Consider the following 25,098-nt stretch of genomic DNA (forward strand, 5'->3'; position numbering starts at 1 on the left):
CTTCAAGATGCCGAAATTGTCATTGGGTAGTTAATAGGGCTCCGTAGTTATTGCAAATTGATTTTGAGTTGGATGTGTGCATTTTTCATGAGCAGTTCAAGGTGGTGCATGGTTTTCTAATTGATAATATTTCTGTTGAATTCACTTTCATAGTCTCTTAAGTATTTCCTTCCTCCAGCACCTAGTTACCCTCACTTTTTCAATTTCATCAGTTGAACACTTAAAAAGTTGCTTAGCACTTTTTCCTCTTTAAAAGAGATTTTTTTCTTCCAAAGATTCAGACCATCACTTTTTGAATAAACATAAAAAGTTTGATTTCAAAGAACTGCAGAGTGAATTAGCTATCTGACATACTGTGAACTTTAACTAATCCTCAGGCTAACATGACAGTTCAAAGCCTTCAGAAACAGTTTGGATTATTCTAACAGACCCACGAGTACTAATCCAACAGAGCAAAGCAGAATATGAGCAAAAAAGTTACAGAGGAGGAAATTATCCATTAGGAAATCACAGATGTTTCAAACTAACCTAAGTATCAGCCAGTAAACGTGCAAGAAGCTTTCTCACCAACATAAAATTCAAAAAATTATATGCTTCTTCTTTTTCCTCCTCTGCTTCTTCTGCTAAGAAGCGCAAATTCAAATTCCACTCCAATAGTAAGGCCTACGTCCAGTACCACACCCTCGTCGCCGAGGAGGGCTCCAATGTCCCTCTCCGCGAGTACATCAATGCCGAATTCCTCAACCCTGTGCCTCCTCCTGACCCTCTTTCTTCTGAACCCTATTTCGACCTAGGCGACGTCGTCGCCTGCCTACTATAGGGACGGCTGGTGGACTGGTGTCGTCACCGCTCTTCTTCTTCAGCACCACGACGCCGACCGCCACTACCACCACAAGCAGCCCCAGTCCCCCTCTCTTCTGAGGTTCGTCGTCACCTTTCACAATCCACCCAACGAACTTCACTTTCCTCCTTCCCAATTGAGATTTCACCACCGATGGGTCAATTGCACCTGGGTCCGACCCGCCAAGCAGGTGCCGTTTCTATTTCTGGTGTCGTTTCATGTTCTTTAATGGAGGTTTTGCTAGGAATACAGAAGAAGAAAGAGGCTGATAGAGGGGAGAGAGACTTGACCGACAATGACAAAAAGGAAGGAAACCTTTTGTCTTCTGGTTTCCCTTTTCTTGTCCCATGTGCCCGATGGAGGGAAATTTCCTCCTCCATTGTTCCAGGGCAATTTTGGAAATTTGTTTTTATCCGTTTCATAAACCTTTGACATATGGGTATTTTGGGTTGTTCATTATTTTCTTAAGGGTATTACTGTCTTTTCATTATTCTGTTAATCTCCGTTAGAGTTGACTGTTAGTATTTGGGATAAACTGAAGAAAAACAAACGTTGGGAGGTAAAGTGAAAAATGACCCATACTTAAAGGGGATAAAGTGCGATTAACCCTTATTTTAATGACCTTAAAATTTTGTTCAAGTTTGGTTTTTTTTTCAACAAGCTTTTTATCAATTTGAATGTTATCAAATATAAAACGTTGTTCAAATATGACTTGATTAGTTACTAAACCAAATTTAAACGTGTTCTTACCAAGTCGAATTCGATTCGAGTATCAAATAATTTAATTCATTTTTCAACCCTAATCACTAAATTCTTAATTAAGGAAGCCAAAAGGTTTGCTTTATAATCTAATCCTTATCCTTAATTAAGCTAATTTCTTGAAAAGTCTTTGAATTGCATTTGTTAGCATTAACTGTGATATGCTGTAATTTATAGCTAACTTTAAACGTGATGACGATTGACAAATTTTCTCTTAGAATTCTTTTTTTAAAACCAAACATATATGTAGTCACAAAGTATAAAAAACTAGATAAGTAGATGTATTTCCCATTGTGCTTTGTTTGCGTTTTGATAGGTATAATTTTAAATTTTAGAAAATTTGTACTTGAGAGCTGAGGGTTAAGGACTCGAGATGTGGGATTTTCGTGTTTTATTTATATTTCCCTCTGCCGAGGAGGGCATTTACTCAACTTTATGTTACTTATCTTGTTAACATAAATACCAAATGGCAATTTGAGTAAGATTAGGATAATTAACTGAAAGTTGTCACTAAAGGCAGGGCAACAATGAATTGGCCATTTAAAAATTTTTGGGTTTCTTGATTCATCATATGAACTCATGTTTTCTTTTCTTCAAATTATCTCGTTTGGATTGCGATTTTCCTCAGAAAAATTGATACGTTTTCCGTGAACACATTTCCCTATCACCTTTTTACCTTACATATATCAATCGCTACAGTATTTTTTCTACAAAAAATTCAGAAAAATGCAATCCAAACGGGGTCGTTTATGAATAAAAGTTATTATTCAAATTCATAGTAATATAGATAAGATGATGATTGGAATGTAATATATTTTAGATGCCACTTTGAATAATTTCGGTAAGTTTAGATAGCATATTGGAGAGTTATCCAATCGGTTAGGTTTAGAGATTGGAATAAGAAAGATGTGGGGAGGGTATAAAAGGAAAAGTAACTTTTGCCCCTAAAGGAAGGCTATTTTGATAATATTGGGTTTTACTCGTCTCCAATAACTTTTTTTTTAATGCAATTTTCAATTTCAAAATTTAGAAAGGTTGAACTCACATAAGTTTATTCTAAATTCATAATTTATTAATTGACAAGCCACTAATTTCTTTCTCTAATACAAGACTAATTAAGAATAATTTATGTAATTTTAAAATACTCTATTACACAGCAAGACAAAAAAAAGGAATTTTTTTAAAAAAGTAACCTCAATTCCCTCATTTTCTGAACAAATTCTTTCTATTTATTTACTTTGTCAAGAAATCTGTGGTGGTCTATGTATAGACATGATAACTTAAGTGTTTTTCTTTTCTATTTTTTTTTGGGGAACATTCATATTTAATTGCTAGGGTGCTTCCTAAACTTTCTTTTCGACTTCTAAAATTAAAATGATCCAATATTGCCTAACATTGTAAATGTATATAAGTTACCCTCACATATTTTTCTTGACTCCCCACTTTGGTATAGGGGTGTGAATCGAAATCGAAATCGGTAATTCAGAACTTTGAAATCGAAATTTTTCAGAATTTTCGACCGATTTTGATTTCGAATTCACCAATTCCGAATTGAATTCGGAATTCGGTAAATTTCGATTTCACCGAATTCATGAATATAAAAATGATGATTATTATTATATAAATATTATATTACATATATATAAAAAATATTATATATATGTGTGAAAATGAAATTGAAATCGAAATAGGAATTCCGATTTCACCGAATTCATGAATATTAAAATTATTATTATAATATAAATGTTATATTATATATATATGAAAAACATATTTGAAATCGAAATAGGAATTTCGAATTCCGATTTCGATTTCAAATTGTGAATTCGAAATTGGAATTTCCGATTTGAAAAATTTCATTACTGAATTCGACCAATTCGAAATAGAATATTCCAATTTCCATTCCGAATTACTGAATTCGAAATTCCGAATTCAATTCGAATTCGGTCGGTAAATCGAAATTTTTTGATTTTGCACACCCTTACTTTGGTAGTTGGAACTTAACCTTGTTTGGATTGCAATTCCTTTTAAAAAAAATTTATATTTTTTCTGAACACATTTCTCAATCATTTTTTTATATCATATATATCAAATTTTTATAGTAATTTTTTTTTTTTACAAAAAAACTCTAAAAGATAGCAATCCAGATGGGATATAAAATTTATACTTTGAGTAAAACTACCAAACAAGGCTTCCTACTCAATAATTCTGCAGGAAAACCTTGTCGGTTGTCACTCTTCGTCTCAAACATAAAAGAAATGTGACGGGTTGATCATCGTTAGACCGTTGCCGACAAAAAATATGCAACTCTTATATGAAGGGTTTTTTTTTTTTTTTTTTTTTTGAGGGTACTTTCTTTCGAAGTCATCTTATAAGAAGGTTATTTTCTCTTTTCTTTCGAAGAAGTCGGTGCCCTTAAAACACAATCTGAGAAAAGAATAAAAAAAAAAACAGGTAATGACGATCTTAAACCACATGATATTGCTGTTTCGCCTTTTGTTAGGTATGTGTTTCGGTTGAAATCTCAAGTATTTGACTAAATTGATGCAGAAGGCACACGTTTTTGGCATATTCTTCGAGAGAAGCATCAACTAATAAATTATTGCAAGGTAACAACTTGGTGACGTGGTCCTCTCCTTTCTATTATTGTTGGACGATTTCTGTGGTCGGAAATCGAGATAGCTTAGTTTGATGTAAACTCTACTTATTTGGTTAAACAATCTCATCACAAACTCGTGACTTGAGGTCAACTGAAAGCGTCGTTTCCAATTGAAAGGTTAAAATGAATATCGTGTATTTGAATCTACGGACGTTGATTTACATCCTATTCCTTTCGTTCCCCCTCTCTTTTGGACGATATTAGCATTGTCAAGGATGAATGTAACTAACGCAATTCTTAATTGTGTGTTGGTTGCTTATTTAAACAAGGAAAATCATGGGAATGAATTGAAAAAACATCCTTTATCGATTATTAGGCTTTCGTGTAGGATGAGAAAAAACATTGAGCCTTTTAAATGGAATATCACACGTTTTGAGTTTCAAGACTAAAATAGTAGAGGGATAATTTCATAAACCTCCCCTTACGTTTTTAGCTATTTCACTTAGTTCCCTTGACATTTTAAAATTACACTTACGTCCCTTGATTTGACATTTTGGTAACCAAATCTTAAAATAGAGTGAAAATTTTAATGAATATCCTAAAATGCCCTTATCTTATAAAGTTTAATTTGTTCTTCTAAACAATTGTAAAGTAATTTAGCACAAATATGAAAAAAAAAGAGGGTCAAGTTCTTCATACGAATATTTGTTATTTAATAATCAACTATGACAATAAATCTTTTGCTATAATAGGCTTTTTTTTTTTTTTTATAGAACTTTACTGGGGCGGGCATATAGATTCTTTTTTCAATAGAGAAGAAAGCGTTATCTTTTTTTTTTTTTTTTTTGAAAGTTTGTGGACAACTTTTTTTAATAAAAGTTTATGGGCCGGCTTAGTAATAGAACTACTATAGTTTGGTAATGATTTTGGGCCATTTGTTTGTCATTATTCTTGATTTATTCTTGATTTTGATACAAAAAAGAAGTAACAAAAAAAAACGGATGATGTTAAAAATTATCAAAAAAATTCATAGTTTAACATTTGATTTGGATAGATATTAAGGATAACATTGATAATTCTTCTATGCTTCTAATCAAATATAAGAGAAATGAATAAGAAGGGAAAAGGGAAAAAAAATTATAAAATCCATCATTTGCATAAACATGGCAACAAAAGAGTTTTATTAAAATTTTAAGGTTAGTATTATCATTTTAAATGGATAAGGGGTAGGTGTAATTTTTGAAACCTTAGGGGAGTCAAGTGAAATTATCAAAAACCTCAGGGGAGGTTTCTGAAATTATCCCAAAATAGTAGGAAACACAACAAGAATTGGCACAACTGTATCTATTTGTAATTCTTGTTCACTAACTACACTAATGAGATCTACATTTAGCTAGAGTAGCTTCCTGCCGTAGTTGCCCACTTTTGTTTCCTGCCCTCCGTAAACAGAAAGGGGTAAACAAATGGGATATACTTGAAAAGTGAAAATGCCAAAGTTTGACATTAAAGAATGAGATGGGCTGTTCAAGAACACAAAACATCTTGTTGGTTATACAGCTGCAGCTTTGAGGGATAGAAAATCTGAAATCTTGTTGGTGTAAAAATCTGGCTGTACGGAATTCTTTGGATCTTGGAGCATTGGCAAAGTTGTCACACCTAATATGCAGAATAAATGTCATTAAAGTCAAGTAAAACTTGTGGAACTCTGTTACTTCAGAATGGATTTCTAACTGCATGTGGTTACCTGAGAGGACTAGAAGAGTTTTGCACCCACCATTTTGCCCGAAAAGGATGTCAGTATCCAATCTGTCACCAACCATGCATATCTGGGATTTCAGGATGCCGAACCTATGGATGTTTGAGTTCGAGTTAATTCTTCTCTAACAGACGAATCAGTTGAATAATCCATGCTATCAAATTATTCAGTTGGGTGGTTTATAATGCAGCTCGATTTCTACATATACAGGAGATGCAAATGCTTTCATCAAGGATAATGGCAGCTGTCAATTATCACTCTCCAATCATAACCAGAAGAACGATAGACAAAACAAAAAGGATGGAGAAAGAATGAGAGCATAATCTACCTAGACATTTTCCCCCCAAACCATAACCACATAAAAGACGGAGAGAGAAAACTAAAGGATGATAAGAAAAAAGGTTAGTAATCAGGAGAGGGATTGGCATAATTCAGTTGGCCAAATGATTAGATATGCATAATGTGATTTGCCATACAGCAGAGAGTGAAACCAGGGTTTAGCCACATACTTCTTTGCCAGGTAGTCCATCATGAATGTGGAAGGCTTCCCAACGACAAGGGGCTCGCGCTTTGTAGAACCCCAGATGGCTCCGACCATTGAACCGCCACCTGAATGCAAGAGAGGATGTATCAAAACTTTGTCATGATATATGTTTGTAGTGTAATGATGCTAGGTTACCAAGAATAATGATGTTGTTAATGGCTACATAATACTGATTAACAGGATAGATTTGCACAGCATAATTCCTCTTCAAATTCCTCAAGATTCTACAGTGCGATTTGTCACATAAATTCTTTTAAGACATTCCACAGGCTTGTGACTCAAAACTATATATGTGCTTTTATTTTTTTTTCTTATGCATGTGCATGTTTGGCATAAAAGAGATCCCATAATTTTCTCATTCTTCATTTAATTTAGTCAGGTGTGTCAAAAAAAATTTACTTGATGTCACATTATCAGTCCTTCAAATCTGTTAGCAAGGTATTTTAAAAATTAGTTAGCCTATCTTATTAAGTGGCTTTTAGAAAAATGGAATAAGATCAGGACAACAAATTTTTGGCCAAAAACTTGTACAGATCTTTCATAGATAACACATGAATGTTAAGGAAAGCTTTTCCAGCCAAATACAAATCACAGTGCCTACTTAGAGTTTGAGTAAGTTCATGCATCAGAAGTTGATAGAGTTTTGAGACTCCACAAGCATAGCCACTTTACCCCAAAAAAGACACATCTTGACGACAGAATTTTGCAATTTCAAGCTTTAGTTAAAGGTGGAAACTGTTTCATTCCCCAGAGCATCAATTTGATGCTCCATGGTTATTCTGCACAGTATTGACTTAAATTATCTTCAAGTAGTAAATATGGATATGAAAGAGAAAAAAAATTATTAAGTCAGAAAGAAGTAAACCTGCCCATTCCTGAGCATCTGTTAGATGAGTGACAGCATCACGGTTGGTGGCAATGAACAGACATCCTGGGTTTTCACGTATACATAGGGTTGCGTACCTTCATTTGAGCGGTGATCAGTTATAGGACAATCAGCATATATTAGAAAAGAATGGATACCCGAATCAAAGATAGACTTCTCTCTTGCTTCAATTTGTCCGAGTCTGTGTATATTTTAATCTCTTGCTTCCATTTGTCCAAGTCTGTGTATATTTTAATGGTTTTCTCTGCATGTCTAGGGTTTTTATTTGTAGGAGTGGCTGAAGTGTTCATGTTTGAGGGTGAGAGGGGAGAAGGAAAGAGTTTCATTCAAGTTCTAATTTACTAAACTGATCAGAAATGCTAAACAATGAAGAGAAAGCCGCAATATTTAAAGAACTTACTGAACTTTGTAATAGTTGAAATAGCGATCAAATCCAACGACGACTGCCCCAACCTGAACGAAAAGATAAAACATCTTTAATGTAAAAGGGAACGGGAAATATCCCAACATGAAATTATACAGAAACTCTTTGGCTAACATTAAGCTGAATACTAATACACATGGTATAAATGGTAACATTAAAAGCAGAAACTTTTTTTTGGCTAAGGAGGAGAAAGTAGGACCATACATCCTTGTCATGCTCCATCATGAACCCGGGCTTGAGCTCTATCTTTTTTTCACCATCTTCCTGAGGAAACACAAAAGATCCAAAATAAGCATGGATGGGAACTTCAAGCTACAGAGTAGATCGTTTTTGTTCTTATAAACTATGAGATGTAAACATTTGAAAGAGAAAATCAAACATGAAAAACTTGAGCAACTAATGGTTATAATTGCTGCAATTATCTTCTGATATAGCAGGAAAACACTAGTCAGGTACTTCATGGACAGCAGAATCTAACAGATTCATCACTCTTTGGAGAGAATATTATTACTTTACAGTGCAAAACCGGCCTTTAGATTTCATGTAACTGCACAAACTGCTCTCTAAGAATTCAAAGGCATACTTGTACAAGCTTCTCTTAAGCTAAGGTCCAAATATGTATTTGTGGTTTGAAAAATAAAGAAAATGACTTGGTGATTGAAATGACCTCAGCAATGTCATTGACATAACTAGATGGAGTCATATGCCTTCACAGAATCATTTGATGACAATTGAGGAAACTTTGGAAAGTAGGGGTGAAATTCAAGCTTTTCAATTCTTGAGTTTCATGCTTTGATTCTCATGATTGACTCTTGATGACTTTGCCTTGATTTAGTTACGCATTGTATAATGTTAGGCTACAGTCAAATTATCAAGCAACTTCAATCACAGAAAACCCTCAACTGTTTCAGGCTGCATATTCTCTGACCCATCTAAAGCATTACAAGCTGTCACAATGTCTACTTCAAAATGGACCCAGGAGTGGTTGTGTATTATAAGAAAAATAGATATCAATAAGTGACTTCTCAGGACAGAAACTGGGTACCAAATGTTCCATATTCATAAAAAAACTAAACCAGTATTCCATTTCCCTGCAGGCTTCAGGTTCGTTACTGAAGAAGGATTGCAAAGGAAGAAGAAAGCAGTTGTGCTGCACTGGCCTTTTTCTCTTTGAGCACTTCGAATCCTCTATTTAGTTCTTCTTGCTCTTTCTACTGATAAATTTCTTTTCTACCTACATCTACACAACTTTTCAGAACATGATTCGGGAAATGCATATTTTTACAGAACCTAAAATGTCTTAACAAACAGAAGCATTTTAGAATTAAATCTACATAGCTCTACCCAATCTCTGACCTTTAGCATATAACATGCAATATCAATTTTGAGAGTACAACTAAACCTCCATTTACCTAAACTGTTAAAAAGAATAGGGTAAAAGATAACACAATCTTCTAAACTCTGTACAGATTACTGAGACTTTGAGAAGTTTGCGAGGCCATCTAATCATGGAAAATACACATACCGGGCCTCCAAGATACTGAATCCCAGCTAACTCAAGCTCTTTTAAGATTCCATCTTCACCTATAACATATACCTTGAAAATATGCAACAAAAGGTCATTAAAGATTCCATGACAATAACAGCTTTGCATGACAAAAGAAAAACCCAGATTGGATTTCACAACAACAATGAACTTATTCTAGAAGTTCCACTGAAGCTGGTGATATCCATAAATGTGAAGGCTAATGAATACCAGGAAACCAAGCTATCACAGAAAAAGACTACCAGATCATAAAACATAAGGCTAGTATTCTTAAGATACAACCAAGTTCTTCATAAGTTACAGAACTTAATTTCTTTGTTGTTCTTCCAGGAGATCGTGATATGTAATTGTTTAAGAAGTAAGACCAACACTACTATTCAACAAAGCAAATGGTTAGACATTCCTATTATCTACCTTTGAGATTTTGGGGATAAATAGCACATCATACTGCTACAGGTGATGGACAAGCAGACAGAAACATGAATAGCTTCTGTGGAATATAAGGATACATTTTGTACAGCTATAGGAACTGCCTTTTACTAAATTATTTATTAAAAAATCAACTTTTAGATAAAAATATTAGCAAGAGAGCACACGTGAATCCAGATAATGGACTAGATTGGCCGTTAGCCATTTCCTTTTCTTTCCACACAGTTTTGCAAGGTAGAGGCTACTTCCCACAACCCCACCCCAGATCAACTGATGAACAAGCTCCTTTGGTTGAAGGCATCAAAAGGTGATATTGGACTATTTTTGAGCAACACATTTTGATATTGGGCTTGGTCATGCAACACCACTTCTATATGCTTTATTCTGGGTATTCGTACTAAATTATTTACCAGTTCCATAATGTCAACCAATTAGCAGTATTACGAATCAACTGCATAAGAAAAAACCATCCTTGAGCACTCTTCCCATTGTGCTAGGAGAAAGAAACCTCTAAATTTGTACGAGTCTTATTGTGATCTCCTGATCTTTTCTTGTTCTTAGCTGGTATTGCCCCTGGACACTTGTTTTGGTCATCTTGACCAGACTATACATAGATTCTCTTTTGTATGCAATTAACTTGTGGTGGCTTCTTCTTGAATTATTTTCTGGTTTTTCAAAAAAATGCTAACATAATAACTGCAGTGTGCATTTTCGAACTTCTTGCATGCTGGGCATTGATCAAGAAATTCCCTTAAAAGACGATGTTGTCATACTCTTTAGATGCAGAAAAGACAGCATCATCATTGCAGAAATGAACCAGTATTATCTATTGAGTAATAGAATGATGCTTGCTGCATACCTTTTTGTCTTTTGGGAATTCAATCGACTTCAAGTAAGCAGCAGCAGCAAAAGATGATGCAAAAATCTCCTCCTGAGAAGTGCTTGCTCTGAGTGTGGATGCCACAATTGCCAGAATTCAGAAAGAGAAGAGAAGACTAACCTCGCTGACACTCAGACCAAGAGTTTCAAACTTTTTACCATATTGTTTTCTAGACTTCGTTGAGTTATTGGTAACAAAGACCAATCTCTTTCCCTGAAAAGAGCAGGACATGAAAATGGTTCTCAACCCATGACAAAAAAGAACACGGACTTGCATTTCATCCTAAAAACTAATTAGATAACTGTAAAAGAAATTAAGTGCTGTTTGACTGACACTTTCATCACAAGGCTACATAACAGTAAAGAAACAAAATCGAATAATACAAACCTTTGAGCGAAACAGGTCAAGAGTCTCTGGGACCCCATCAATCAATTTATCCCCCTTCCAGATAACACCTACAAAATTCAAACAGTAAGCATTTCTTGAAGCGTAAGGACCACCCTCCTACAACAAAATGAATGCCTTTAATCGGTCACTCGTTCTCATACTTCATGTGAAACATTCCAGCAAATCCATCTCTATTTCGAAAACTTTCAAAGTGCAGGTTCATTCATAAAAGAAGATGTAGTTTTCAAAGTGCGCTTCTTCATTCAACTACTAATCTGTGAAAATACAGATAACCTTTCCACCCCTTCAGTCTACTAGATGTGATGTTAATCAAGTAAAACACAAACAGAAGTAACATTTTTTGCTGTAATTAAAGAGACAAATAGGTACAGTTTATGCTCTTATTCGTTCTAGCAAAAGAAAAAAAAACTGATTTATGCATGTATCTCATTCTTTAAACGAAATAGCAGTCCAAATTCCAATTATTTCATCATACAACAACATTTTGACTAATTCAGACAACTAAAAGCGGTGACACGCCAATGAATTGAGGACAACTGAATTCACCATCAAGAAAAGATAAAAATTTGGCTTGATCAGAGCCCATTACAGATTGATGAACAGTAAAGAGGTCTCGAATCCCATTTACAATCCGGAAAAGAATTGACCATCAACTTTCTTACTAGAAACAGCAAAAATAGATAAAATGAGATGATAAACCATCTGTAAAGATGATACCGTCACAATCAAAGATGAAGGTTTCAACAGAATCAATGAGTTCATCGGGATTCTTGAGGGGTTGTGCAGAGGCCCGAGTGACCAGTCTTGAAGCAGAGTTCTCCATTCTTGAATTCCTATAATTCCATTTAATGGGCCTCAAAGAATTGTTGCATAATGGGTTTGAAATGTACGTGAAATTTTTGCAGAGCAGGTGTTTAGAGCTTGAAAAAAGAGCAGTTGCAGAAGAAACTGCTGCTACTCTACAGCTGCTGCTGCTGAGCATTGTCTTTTGTTTCTCTGTTTTCGATCAGTTATTATCCTTCGAGGGCGTGCTGGCTAGAAAGTGTCCTGATTATTGGGAATGGGTTCGTTGGACTTGAGGTCGTTAGTTGTTGGGTACTGCTGTGGCAAATTGAGTGGATGGTTCTTGGTTTATCCAATTTAAGAAAATGGTCGGTTGAGGAGTTTGTTTCACTTGTGTCTAGCATATATGTATATGTTTGTAAATTGGGAGCAAGGAACCACGTAAATCTTTGACTTTTTTCTTTTTCTTTTTCTTTTTTGTTAGTACATTTTTAGTTTTGAAAGAAATTTTTTTTTGGGTTCAAGGACACTCTAAAACATACAAAAATTTTTTGTTTGTGAATTGTGAGCAAGGAACCACGTAAATCTTTGACTTTTTTTTTCTTTTTCTTTTTCTTTCCTTCCTCTTCTTCTTTTTTGTTAGTACATTTTTAGTTGGGTTAATTCCACTTTGTCCCCCCAAACTTTGGACGATTACCCACTTAAGTCCCTAAACTTCAAAATGGGACACTTAAGTCCCTAAACTTATAAATACCTCCCACTTAAGGAAAATTGTTAACAAATCCTGAATGCCGTTGGTGGTCGAAGTGTCCCATTTTATGAGGGTTTAGGGATTAAAGTGTCCCATTTTATAAGTTCAGGGACTTAAGTGGGAGATATTTATAAGTTTAAGGACTTAAGTGTCCCATTTTGAAGTTTAGAGACTTAAGTGGATAATCGTCCAAAGTTTAGGGGGACAAAGTGGAATTAACCCTTTTTAGTTTTGAAAGAATTTTTTTTTTTTGGGTTCAAGGACACTCTAAAACTTATAAAAAAAAGAAATGAAAGGGATTGAAATTCGAAACAAGAATATCACTTGCTATCTAGTAGGGCGAGGAGGACTTGGTCTAGTGATTAAGGTTGATACCTCATAAAGAAAAAAAATACTAGCTCAAATCTCCAACACTGTTCTTGCATCTTAAAATCCCACCTGTCACTGAAAATTTTTTTTTAAGAAAGATCTGATAATATTTGTAGCTCTTGAATTTGATTTTGAGGGCATATTGATATTTATATACAAATTTAATTTTTGAATAATTTAGAAAATGTTGTAGGGTAAGAGTTAGTAAGTTAGTTTGTCTTTCTTTATTGGAAAATAAGTATAGTAAAAAATATCAGTCCAGTATGAAAATTTTTTTTATTCTTTTCTAAAACTACGGAATTTTTTTTTTACTTTTTTCTTAAAACTACTGATTTTTGGTTTACAAGTGAAACAAATTCTTAAAATTTGGGAATACATTTTTATGCTTCCAGGGATTCTCATTCATAAATTAGTATAAGATGAAGAATTTTCATAAATTTGACCTTAGCATTTTGAAAGCAATAGAGTCTTGTCCAAGAAAGAGATGAAACTATTACTTGCCTAGTGAGGTAATTGTACTTGAATTTTATCAGTTTGGGTTAGTTACCTTGCTAAATGGTTGTTTGGATAGAGTATTATTTGAAATAATTACTGTAGCATTTTTTTGTGATGTGATGTATGTGAAATAAAAAAATAATTGGAAATATAAGAAGGTGAGTTGGGAAATGTGTTTATGGTGCAAGTGAAATATTATTTGACATATTTGTGCTATCCTGAGTCAAAGGATTTTGACATAATATTATTCATTAACCCTTAAAAATTGAAAAAAGGATACAAAGAAACTCACTCATAAAATGATAAACTACTAATTGGCACTTCTTTCATCTCTTAAATTTTTTGTCTACTAAAGTTTACCTCAAACACAAATGCTCTTGCATTTACCATCAATTCAAATGGAACTTCCCAAATTTTTCGAACAAAAAATTTTTTTTTCTTCCCAACACAATAAGTTCTATTTTGCTTGATTATTTCAATTAGGGTTTTTAGTTTGATAATTTTTTGTTAGGAATTTTAGTGACATTTGTGTGCCACTATATTGGGCAGGGCAATGGTGTCTTTTTCGCCTCTGAAATTAGCATCAAGAATCTAAGGCGTTGTGGCAAAAAAGTGACTTGTGACGGATGTTAGGACTAAAATTGCAGTATATTGAAGCTGAGGACTCAAAATGAAACAAACTCAAAGTATGAGGACTATGTGTGAAATTTACCCTTTTGCTTTTTATTCCAATCCTGCTTTGCTTACTGTTCGCTGTATACTAGACTAGTCTCACTGCTTATTAAATTCACCGGGAAATTCACCGGCTCTTTTTGGCACTTTTCTCACCACCACCATCACCACCGTCACCGCCGCCACAGACAACCACCTCCTCCGGAACAAAAGTTCAATAGTTCCACCTAATTCACTAGCCCTACTGCCACCATAGCGACGCCGCCTCCGTAGTTCCTCCGACATGCCGGACCCAATCCCCAACGCCAATAACCAAAATAACCGCCCCTCTTCATCTTCCTCCGCGCCATCACCTATGGAAATCGACGGGTACGAAGAGGACTTAATGTTATCGAAGTCGGAGTTCTTGACCCGGTACGAGGTATTAAAACGCCGGTCGCGTCGGCTCAAGCAACTCGCGAAAATCTATAGGGACCATTACTGGGCACTGATGGAGGATTTGAAGCTCAAGTATAGAGAGTACTATTGGGAGTATGGTAAAAGCCCTTTTCAAGAAGATGATGAGAATAATAACAATTTGGTTAGTAGTAATGGCAGTAATCATAATAATGTGAATATTAAGGGAGAAAATGGGGAGGCGAATATTCAAGGAAACGCAGATAATTGTCATGGAAACGTTGGCGGAAGTAGGATTTGTGGAAATAGGTGTGGAGTTCATGGCTGTAAATCGAAGGCTATGGCGTTAACGAGGTTCTGCCAGATGCATATTCTGTCTGATAACAAACAGAAGCTCTACAAGGCCTGCAATTATGCTATTAAAAGGTTCGCATTTCATTCTCTCATTTTATGTCGCAAATTGTATGTCTGTATACATGGTTGCGTTGAGATGTCATAATCGTTTTGTTTGCTGTATTGTACATGTGATCGTCTGTGCATTGCCAGAGTTTGTTATGGTGGTGCTTTTAGCTAAGGTTTTATGCATAGTAGTAGGGTGTGATTTTTGGAATGCTGTAACTGGAAAATTCAAATTTCTGTGTGATAGAGATCCCTTCTTGTAGAGTTATGTCTGTAAGTGGGTTCTGCATGCTTAGCCAAACGAGTTGTTTGTCTGAATGGGGGTTGATCTCTTTAGTAAGTGATAATGGATTTGGCCTTTTAGGATACAAAAAAATAAAACTTGCAAGTTCTGGTGCACCTTGGCTTTGCTTTGTCATTTGTAGTAGGATGTTTTATTATTGTTGTGCAGCATTGGCTCTTCAGTTGGTCCTCTTACTCACTAGTGTTATCTTCAATTTCCATTGCTATTTGGGGTTCCCATATTATTGATTTTTTTCATTATGTTCCTTTCTTTGTTTGCTTCTTTAAGAAACATATGCCAAACATGATCATCATGGTATTGTGACATTGTATATTGCTAATAATAGCATATAAAATTTCCCATTTAATGCAAGAATTTAACCTGGAGCTATTATCTTCAAATCGATTAGCTTCCTTATTTAAGAGGTCTATATGTCTGGCTATGGCAAAACAGAAAAATTTGCCCCGTAGATGAAGATTTTGCTTCATGAAGGATACAAGTTTTACAGAGGAACAACATAAAAAGATGGAAGAAGGGAGTGTGAAACTGAATTTGGTGCTTTCTCTTTCTAATTTGTCCCTAGTTGCCAGCATCAGGCACAGGTTCAGGGTATGGAATTCAAGTGTTTAGATAAAGCCCAACAGGGGATTTGTAGAATTGATACTTTTGTCTCATCCTTGGAGTAGTTTTAGCATAGAATTCCCACAGTGCAATAGTGGACCAATATTGTATGGTACATTTCTTAGATTTTTGTGGGGGTGGTTGGCATGCGATAAAAGTGGTCATGTAAAAACTATGCTATGTCTTTTGGGTGAGGAACTTCTGCAAGACACAATGGTGTTTCCTAGGAATCTTGGGACAGGTGGGAATTGTTGAATTCCTTCATCAGAATGGGAATAAAGGCATAACCATCAGCTTAGAAGAAGAAAGCATGGCTGGAAAAATTAAAATGTGGATGTACTGAAAAAATAATCTTGGCTTGGTATTCCAGTATTCTTGTCATTCAATAGGAATGCAATTTTCTTAGAGAGAATCACATTTAGGTTGTGACTTGAGGAGTTCAAGAGGTTTTTTCATGAACAGCATTTGAGGTTTTTGGCTTCTGTTAATAACTAGGTTCTACTATACTTGCTAATGAAACCCACCAGTTGTGCTTATGTAAACATTTTCCCTTTTCTCGTTATTTAGTTGTTAATTTTTTTATTTGGCTGGTGCAAGCGCGTTTCTTCAACACCTGTTGAGTACTTGTAAAGACCAGAAAACAATATTTTTCTTTTTGAAAATAAGATTTTTAGACCTCGCCTCAATGTAGGAGCTAGTGCTGGCCTCTCCGGCCTACTGTGGGGTTAGGATGAGTGGTTAAATCAACCAGGGGATTGATGCTATCGAATAGGGTCTTCGGGGGGTTTGTTAAAGTAAAGTGGCAATTTTTTCCATGCTTGAACTACGGGACAGACAGACTACTGGAATAAAGGCTGCCTTTTTCTCTGGGTTGCTCAGATAAACGTTCTCATAGACTAGATTGAGGAGTAAGGAAAGGGCTTCCATGTTTTAGTTTTTTCCTGGAGGCATTCTAAAATTTTGATTTGCTGTAGTATTCTATATTGTTTTTATTCTGTAGTCCTAGAGTAGATCCACAGAAAGCTCAATTTACAATGCCTTTTCCCCCGTATGCATGTGTATCTTAAGTTTTGATGGGTCTTTGACTGTAGTTCTATGTCCTTTTTGGGTGTTTAAATGCCTCGTTTTGCCCTGCCCCTTCCTTTTTTCTTTGAGGTACAAAAAGGGATTGGTAAGTTACGAGATGCTTTGCAGCTATTGATGGGGAACATTTAGTTTGTGTTAAACCTTTTGGGGCATAACTTTTGGTGAAGTAGCTATTGTTGCTGTGGATGTTCCACCCGTTCTAGGGTGTTTTAAGGAGTCTTGAACTGTTGACATTGTGGGACTAGTTCATTACTATGCTAACCCAGCATCAGTTCTTCATTAGTACCTCATTTTGCCTTATTATAGTGAGTTATCAGGCTGATGCTTCCAGATCTACAGGATCATCATTTGAAGCCTTTCTGGTATTTAGAGACCCTAAAAAACCTTAAATTGTTGTATATCATAATTCAAAGTGCTTTTGTATTTTGACTTGAGGAATAAAATTTACTTGTAATTTTTCCCTGGTCCATGGGGTTTAGAGCCTTTTCATCTGCATTGTACACTCAAACCAACCTTAAAATGGTCTGAGGCTTGCAAATCAAATCATAACAGGTTTCTGTTGAGGCCTCTCTTTCTGTCTGTGAGGATTGTTTTCATGGTTGCAATAGTATCTGTAATTTTGATTTTCTTCTATATAGTATCCTGTGGTGGAACAGTATATGCTGTCCAACTGCATTTTGACTGGGACTTCTATGTAATGACTTCTGTAATGCTCTGGAAATAGTGGTGTTTCATGTATCACAGTTCAAATTAAAATCTAATACAAATTAAAGAGGTTGTAGTTGTGACTCAGTGCCATAGTTGTCGGAAGTGGTCGGAGACTCATTGCAGCTTATTTATGCTGAAGCATACAAGAAAAAGGGATGGTACTGACATAGAGGTTATATATGTCTGTTTCCTCACAGGAAGAGCTTTCCAGGGATAAGGTGTTGAATTGAATATCCATTTAGGTTAAGGGGGTGCCGTTGATTATTCCCATCCCCCCTCCCTGGGTTTTGGTTTTTCTTTCATTTATTCTCAGAAACTGTGAAAACATGAAAATATATTATTCTCTTGGGTTCTTTCTGTATAAAAGGAAAACCTGTTTTGTGGGGGTTCTTTCTGTATAAAAGGAAAACCTGTTTTGTGGAGGTACTTTTTTGGCTTATTTTTTAGGCCTCGAATTTTATGGTGTTTGCTCATGTCTTGTGCAATAAAAAGGGAAAAACAAGAGTAAATAACATGGCTTCCAAATTGCTCCCAACTAACCTGTGGTTGACTCCTTTAAAACCCTTTTTTGGGGGGGGGGGGGGGTGCGGATTTTTCTATAGGATCAAGGAATTTATCTTATTGTAGCATGAGACGTCAGTTTCTTTATGCACCTAGCTAGCTTTTATTGCTGCATGAGCCTGCCTGTGCATCAAGCACAATGAACTTGGCCACCTTTGAAATTCAACTCCAACTTCAGTGCTAGTGGCTTTGCCTCATATTTTCCAGAAGACTGCCCCCCCAGGTTGTTGCAATTTATAACCAGAACCACCTTCCCAGCAGAGGTTACAGCATCCACTCCGTTCCATTTTTTCTACCCTGTGCATCTGTTGTATTGTAGGACTAAACAGTTAAGAGTTTTGATTTGTTAGCATGGATAACTGGTTTAATTTTAAGCAATCATGATGTTGATTTGAGTGAATTCTTTTGGTTTTTGGGTGGTTTGGTGTTCCTTGTTCTTGGATTGATTGGAGTTCAATTGAAAGCTATGCTTAGACTGAATATAGTATCTTCATCTTATTGGAGAGGCGAAAATTATTTGTGAACTTCCACTCTTATTTTAGATGGGAAAAGGAATGCGTAAAATTTGACAAAGAACATATAGTGTTCCTCTCTTTTGCCTAGTTAGTGCCTTGGGGAGATAAAATTGTCTATTATTTATTTCTTTAAAGGACTATCTCCTGCGTTTTCTGTGATGAAAATTTTCAGATGAAATGATTTAGTTAACAATTCATATTAGAATGGGGCCACAGGTGCAAAACTTGTTCGATTATTTAGTTTTCATGCTGCCTTGTTTACTTTGTCCTCTTCTGTTGCAACTATTTCACAAGTTTTAGCTAGCTTCCTGTGTGATTTTAATGCATATTGCTACAGTTAAACCAAGAATTCTCTGTCTAAGCACTTGCTGCAAGAGCTGATATGATTTTCTCGATTCTTGTGTTACTTCTCTTCCTTGGGAAAAATGAACTTCAAAGTTTTGTTCTGTAATTTTGTTTTTACAGTCCACCAACAGGACCGATCCTCTGTGGAAAGCCAATCCTGAGGTCCACTGTCCCTTCTTACTGCGCTCTTCATTTCCAGAAGGCTGAAAAGCACGTGGCAAGGGCTCTTAAGAAGGCTGGTCTTAATGTCTCTTCTACAAGCAAGCTTGCTCCCAAGTTCCATGTTGTAGTTGCAGAATACATCCGCCAGATTCAAAATAAAAGAAGAGCTGCCCAAAAGGCTCTTTCAGAAAATGCTGACGTGAAGGAGGATATAAGCTGTTAATACTTTAGATCATGCAGAGATGTTTTCCTTCGAACAGATGTTATATAAAACGTTTGGATGGCTGAAAGTCGGGCTAACTCCCCTATTTCTTGTTTGACGCTTGGCTATAAAGTTCTGAATCTAAATTTTTTTTCCTACCAGATGGATGGTTTGAGCTCTAGCAGCAGTATAGCATAAATATAATTGTCGTGTTTGTTGATCCGGGTTAGTGCGTTTGGTTTGGAAAAGCACACCTCTCCTCTATTAAGTGCAACAGAGCGATTCTTTCCTGTCGTAGTCTTTAGGGATGTAATCGAGTTAAGTCGAACTTGAGTATAGCATACAAAAAGGGTGCTTGAGCGAGAGCGAGAGCGAGTAATATTATTAGAGCTAGAGTTCGAGATTGATGCTTGCTCACAGAACTCGAGCTCGAATCGCATGGGTTCGAGTCAATGCGAGTCTTATCGGGCTTCAGTTAGAAAGTTTCATTTTCTTGATAATTTTTGAGCGAAAGACATTATTGTCCTTTAGAAATTTTTATACGACCTGAAATATTTTGTAAATTCAACAATTTTTTTGGATATAAGAGTAATTTTATAATAATAAAAAATTAAAATTAAAAAATTCGATAAGGCTCGACGAGCTTTCGAGTATTATTTTTGGATATTCAAACTCGACTCGCTCGCTTTATCAAGGCATTCAAACTCGGTCAATCAGAGTTCAAGTCAAATTTTTGATCAAACTGCTCGCGAGCTACTCGATTCAATTACAGTACTAATCTGTACATCGGGAAGTAAATATTATGTGGAGTTATTTGGTAACAGGTCTAGTTACTGTTTGCGTGTGACCAAGTCAACCCTTCGTCTCTGAAGCATCGAAATGTGAGCTTGCTACTGATTGATCTTCTGTTCAATCGGGAAATAAATGGCTTCCTCCATACATGTTGATGAGGTTGAAACTTGAAAGGAATGGGCAAGTTCATGTATCAAAGGAATGGGTCCAGCCACCGTAAGGAGTACAATACTGTCAGAATGAACCCTTAAAATACTGCGCCAGTAAGCTGTAGCATGAGATGTGATCCAGCTCTCCTGTCTCTTTTAAGACTGGACTGGCATGGGTGCAGGTGCAGAGAAAACTGGAAACCTTTGGCCGCTCTGTTTGGATGAGAGTGTTTTTTAAAAATTAGTTTTTTAAATATAATAAAAAATTTTAAAAAGTAATTTTAAAAATAATATAAAAATTAGTTTAAATTTTTTTAAAATTTTAAAAAATATTTCAAAATATATTCTAGAAATTCTTCTACTCTTAAATATTTCAAAATATTTTTTGAAAATATTCCAAAATATAATCTAAAAACTCTGCTACTGCAAAATTTTTCAAAAACACTCCCAAAAACAGCTAATATAAATGGAGCGTTAGTGATCATGCATCTTAATTTTTTAAATATTACAAAAAATTTTAAAAAATAATCTAAAAAATAGTTTAAATATTTTTAATATTTCAAAATAATTTTTAAAAACTCTACTACTTTTAAATATTTCAAAATTTTTTTAAAAAATATCTAAAAATATATTTTAAAAATTCTGTTACAGTAACATTTTTTAAAAATATCTCCAAAAATAGCTAATTCAAACGGAACCTCAAGTTTATCCAACAAACAACCCTGTATTCTACATCTTGACCACTCTCTCTTTCTGGCTTAGCATCACTCACAAGTTCAAAATAGATGATTAACCTTGTTTGAAAAGCAATTTGTCTTCAAAAAAATTTTTTATTTTTTTCGTGAACATTCAATAATTTTTTTTATCTCACATATATATATATAGCATATTTTTCCTATAAAAACTCCAAAAACAATAGCAATTCAAACGGGGACACATGAAGGAGAGATTTGAGATCGTCCCCACTGACCAGGCTGTTGACAATTGCAGCCGGGCATTAAAAATGGAGTTAAAGAGCCTATATAGTAGCAATGGGATGAAGCATGGCGACAAAGTAACCACAGGGTATCGGCCTTCTTGACTTGACGCTTGCCCCCACCTCTGCAACAATGCAGCTGGATCAGTACGGCTACCATTTATCACCAAATCTTTCCGGAGTCGGTAGTTTGGAAATGGTGAAAGGACTTCTTTACTCTGAGTCTTTCCTTTCCGCGAGTCTCATAGATTTCTTTTACGCTTCCTCAAGACTTCCTTTCAGTGGTCCTTCCCTCCTCTTATGTATTGGTAGCGGTATACACCAAAATCAAATGAATAGTTGAAAACAAAGTTTCTAAGCCTTGGGTTTGGCTCGGATAACTTTGGGATCGCCTAGCTTGGTTTTGAGGTTGTGTGTTCGAATCACCTCTTTATTACTTGTATATTTTTGGAGGGCTAGATGTACAAGCACAGGAAGATTAATCCAGCAAAAACTTGGGATATTTCCTGTGTTGACGGACAAAAAAAATGGATACAAAGTTTCTGATCTTTTTCTTCCGTCCAATAACATTCAAGAGTTTTACTTTTCCATATCGGAGATCTGTCCATGAACATTGTTGGAATACCATTTTTGGTGCTAAATTTAATTTATTCTTATTAATTAATGAACACTCATCAGGAATTTACGTTGTAGAAATGACTGAATAAACACTAGATTTGATCCTACTGACAGTTCATTAACTGCTCTTTTCATATTAATTAATGAACATTTTTAAGCAGTGTTTCAGCAATCTTTTCTTGCCATTGCTTTTAACAACTAAGGGTTTTTATCATTGCACCGACTATACGCCCTAAAAAGGTTATTCAACATACATTGCACATCAAAAAGGATCATAATTTTGGAAGCCAGAGTCTGTTGGTTTAGTGAGACCGGAAATTTAAGACCATGTGAGGAGGGAAGACTTAAGCACAAGTGGGATGCTGGAATTGATGGTGAAAGATGCTAAAAATAAATCTATTTTATGTTTTGGAAATTAGCATTGGGTGTCACTGACTCGCTAATCACAAGTTGAAGCTAAGGCAAGATGTCCTCCTTGTTCATCATTAATGGTGGTAGTTTTCATCTATATGGTGTCATTTCTGACTTGTGAAGTTCTCATCTCATGAACACTTGGTCTACCATCAATCTATCAAGAAAAAGAAGAAGAAGAAGAAGAGGAAAAAAGGGAAAAAAACTTATTTTAATTTTTTTATTTTGACAGAGATGAAAGATGGGATTTAAGAAGCGAGAAGAATGAACGAAGATTCAATGGCTGCTATAACTCATGAGAGTATGAATATGATCAAGCTTTGGCTAATTTTGATATTAGCTTGTTTGTTGTCACTCGTCAGGGAATCATATCACTGGGGGATAGTTTCTTTGATTGACAACCGTTTTATTCTGCATATGGGCATTCCATGAATCCAGGCCACAAGCATTTGGAGCTTCTATTCAAGTTTTAACTATTTTATTTGGGTTATTCTTGTCATATCAAATCAATTATTCTTATCATATCAAATCAATTTATTTGGGTTATTCTTGTCATATCAAAACTATCATTTTCTAAGTGCTTAATTAGGAATAGGGCCTAGATTTACAACCTATTAAAGGAAAGAACTGAGTATAGCTGCCGTGCTTTCTATTTAGGGTTCTCTATGGCATCATTATAAATTCTGTGGTCAAGATGTATGCACTGAAATGCGAAAGAAACCAGAAACAAGAGAATATAATACAAATAATCTTTTCATCCCTAAACTTAGGATGCGTTTGATGAAATTGAAATTTGAATTCTAAAATTTAAAATCTAAAAAATATGAATCTTTTAAGTTACTGTATTGCCAATTACCGAAATCTTAATATTTGAATATATTTTACATTAAATGATAAGCAAACAATTTATCATTTATTTTTTTTTAAATAAGTTTTGTCTAAACAATTCAGAGACACTTGATTAATTAAGATGTTCTATTTTTTATTATCAGACATATCTGAACATATTAAGGTCTGAATCTATTAAATTTAAGCGCTAAATTAGATTATCAAACAAGGTTTAGTAAGACTAGCATTTTGTTTGCATGAGCTACCCTAGATTTTACCACCTTCAAGAATTTTTTTTTTTTTTGATAAATTATAATTGCATTTATATCGCAGGAAATGTTTGGCAACTTCTGGGGCACATATTTGACGTTGTTAATGTCAAAACCCTATTCATATCTCTATTTATGGACTGCGTAAAGGTCCTCATCTAGTCTATTCAACCTCTTAAATTTCCTGCATATGTGTCATAAAGTTGTTTGACTTGTGATTGGTTATGTACTAATTGCAACAACAAAGAAGACTAAAAAAAGTTTATTTGGTTGGATATCACTTGTATAACATGTTTTGTCTCCCATTAGACCAAATTTTGACAACAATTATAACAACGTAATTAATAGTTTCCATGTTTGTTGAAACTTGACACTCAGGTCAGGTATTCAAATCCTGGTACCTGTAATTAAATTTAAAGGACGTACAATGACATACCTCTTAGATTCAGAGAGGTGAGTTTTTCTCCCTCTAACCTTTCATGGATCAGTTGGAACTCCCTAATATAAATTAAAATAGCAATCATGTGTAAACGGGGGAGAGGGATGAGTTGGGTGATACGGGAAAAGGAAAAAAATGTAAATGTTGTCAATTGATAAGAAAAAAAACGTTAATACCAAGAGAAGATTGTACACGTGGTAGTATATCTTGTTCTATTGCAATAATATGTTTCAAGAGAAGATATGTGAAGTGATAAATGTAACTCCCATTTTTAATCTAAATCCCTCCCTTTTCATCTTTTTAATTCTTATTAAAAGACTAAAAGACTCCATAATAATGTTGAAAAATTTATTTGCAGGGTTGCAATTTAATTGCACAAGCTATTGTATGGGCTTTGTTGTCAGTTTACTAGTAATAGGTATTCTAACAGCGGGCACTCATTAACATGCCTAACATTCATTTAATCTACTCTATATATATATATATATATATATATATATACTAATAATTATTACTTTCCCTTGTATTTATATACTTTTTCTATTTAGTCTTACTTATCCTCCCTCATATTTATTTACTTTCCCTAATTAATCATATATTTTCAAACACATGACATTTGAAATATATTTTAGCAAGTACTTAATGGATACTAGTTAGACAAATCCTATTACTAATAAGATGAGAAGAAAGTAAAGTCAATTTGCCACTTCGAATAGGATAAATATGTGGTAATTTCTGTTAGATAGGGAATGATTCTTCTTGGATTAACACTAACAGCTAGGCTTATCGTTTTTGAGAAGGATAGATATTTCTTCCACCATCAGTGTATATATATTAGTAAATATTATCAGTACTGACAGATTTATTTCATGTGTAAATTTTGAAGTTAAAATTCAAATATTGCACGAGTCACGAATCCAAATTTACTAGTGTCATATATCCAAACCTACTCGTGTATACAACAATGATAGAAAAATTAATCCCAACTTCATTGCCCCTTGAAGCATAGCATAGCATTTGTAATGGGATTCGATAATAGCAAATATTCCTTAAAAAAAAAACAAATATATTCATAGCCCAACTTAATCCCAACTTCATCGCCCCTTGAAGCAAATATATTCCTTAAAAAAAAAAAATAGCAAATATTTCTTTCAAGCAAGCTGCGTGAATGGGCATATATGGAAGTAAGTATTGCG

At 34.8% G+C, this 25,098-nt stretch overlaps 2 protein-coding genes across 2 annotated transcripts; one reads left to right on the forward strand and one right to left on the reverse strand.

Moving 5' to 3' along the window:
* Positions 1 to 5,459: 5,459 nt before the first annotated feature.
* Positions 5,460 to 12,168, reverse strand: LOC113782886 (phosphoglycolate phosphatase 1B, chloroplastic-like). The gene is made up of 11 exons (XM_027328831.1): positions 11,790 to 12,168; positions 11,052 to 11,119; positions 10,785 to 10,877; positions 10,644 to 10,715; positions 9,335 to 9,406; positions 8,014 to 8,073; positions 7,786 to 7,838; positions 7,365 to 7,462; positions 6,465 to 6,564; positions 5,944 to 6,047; positions 5,460 to 5,855 (listed from the first exon to the last, which is right to left on the reverse strand). The coding sequence occupies exons 1-11, from the start codon at positions 12,052 to 12,054 to the stop codon at positions 5,749 to 5,751; spliced, it is 1,092 nt and encodes a 363-aa protein (XP_027184632.1). The 5' UTR covers positions 12,055 to 12,168; the 3' UTR covers positions 5,460 to 5,748.
* A 2,084-nt stretch (positions 12,169 to 14,252) lies between these two features.
* Positions 14,253 to 19,642, forward strand: LOC113783330 (INO80 complex subunit D-like). Its single transcript, XM_027329432.1, has 2 exons — positions 14,253 to 14,964; positions 19,177 to 19,642. Exons 1-2 carry the CDS (start codon positions 14,426 to 14,428, stop codon positions 19,439 to 19,441), a joined length of 804 nt encoding a protein of 267 aa, XP_027185233.1. The 5' UTR covers positions 14,253 to 14,425; the 3' UTR covers positions 19,442 to 19,642.
* Positions 19,643 to 25,098: the final 5,456 nt, after the last annotated feature.

Source organism: Coffea eugenioides, chromosome 9 (assembly GCF_003713205.1).
Source record: "Coffea eugenioides isolate CCC68of chromosome 9, Ceug_1.0, whole genome shotgun sequence".
Classification (NCBI taxonomy): Eukaryota; Viridiplantae; Streptophyta; class Magnoliopsida; order Gentianales; family Rubiaceae; genus Coffea; species Coffea eugenioides.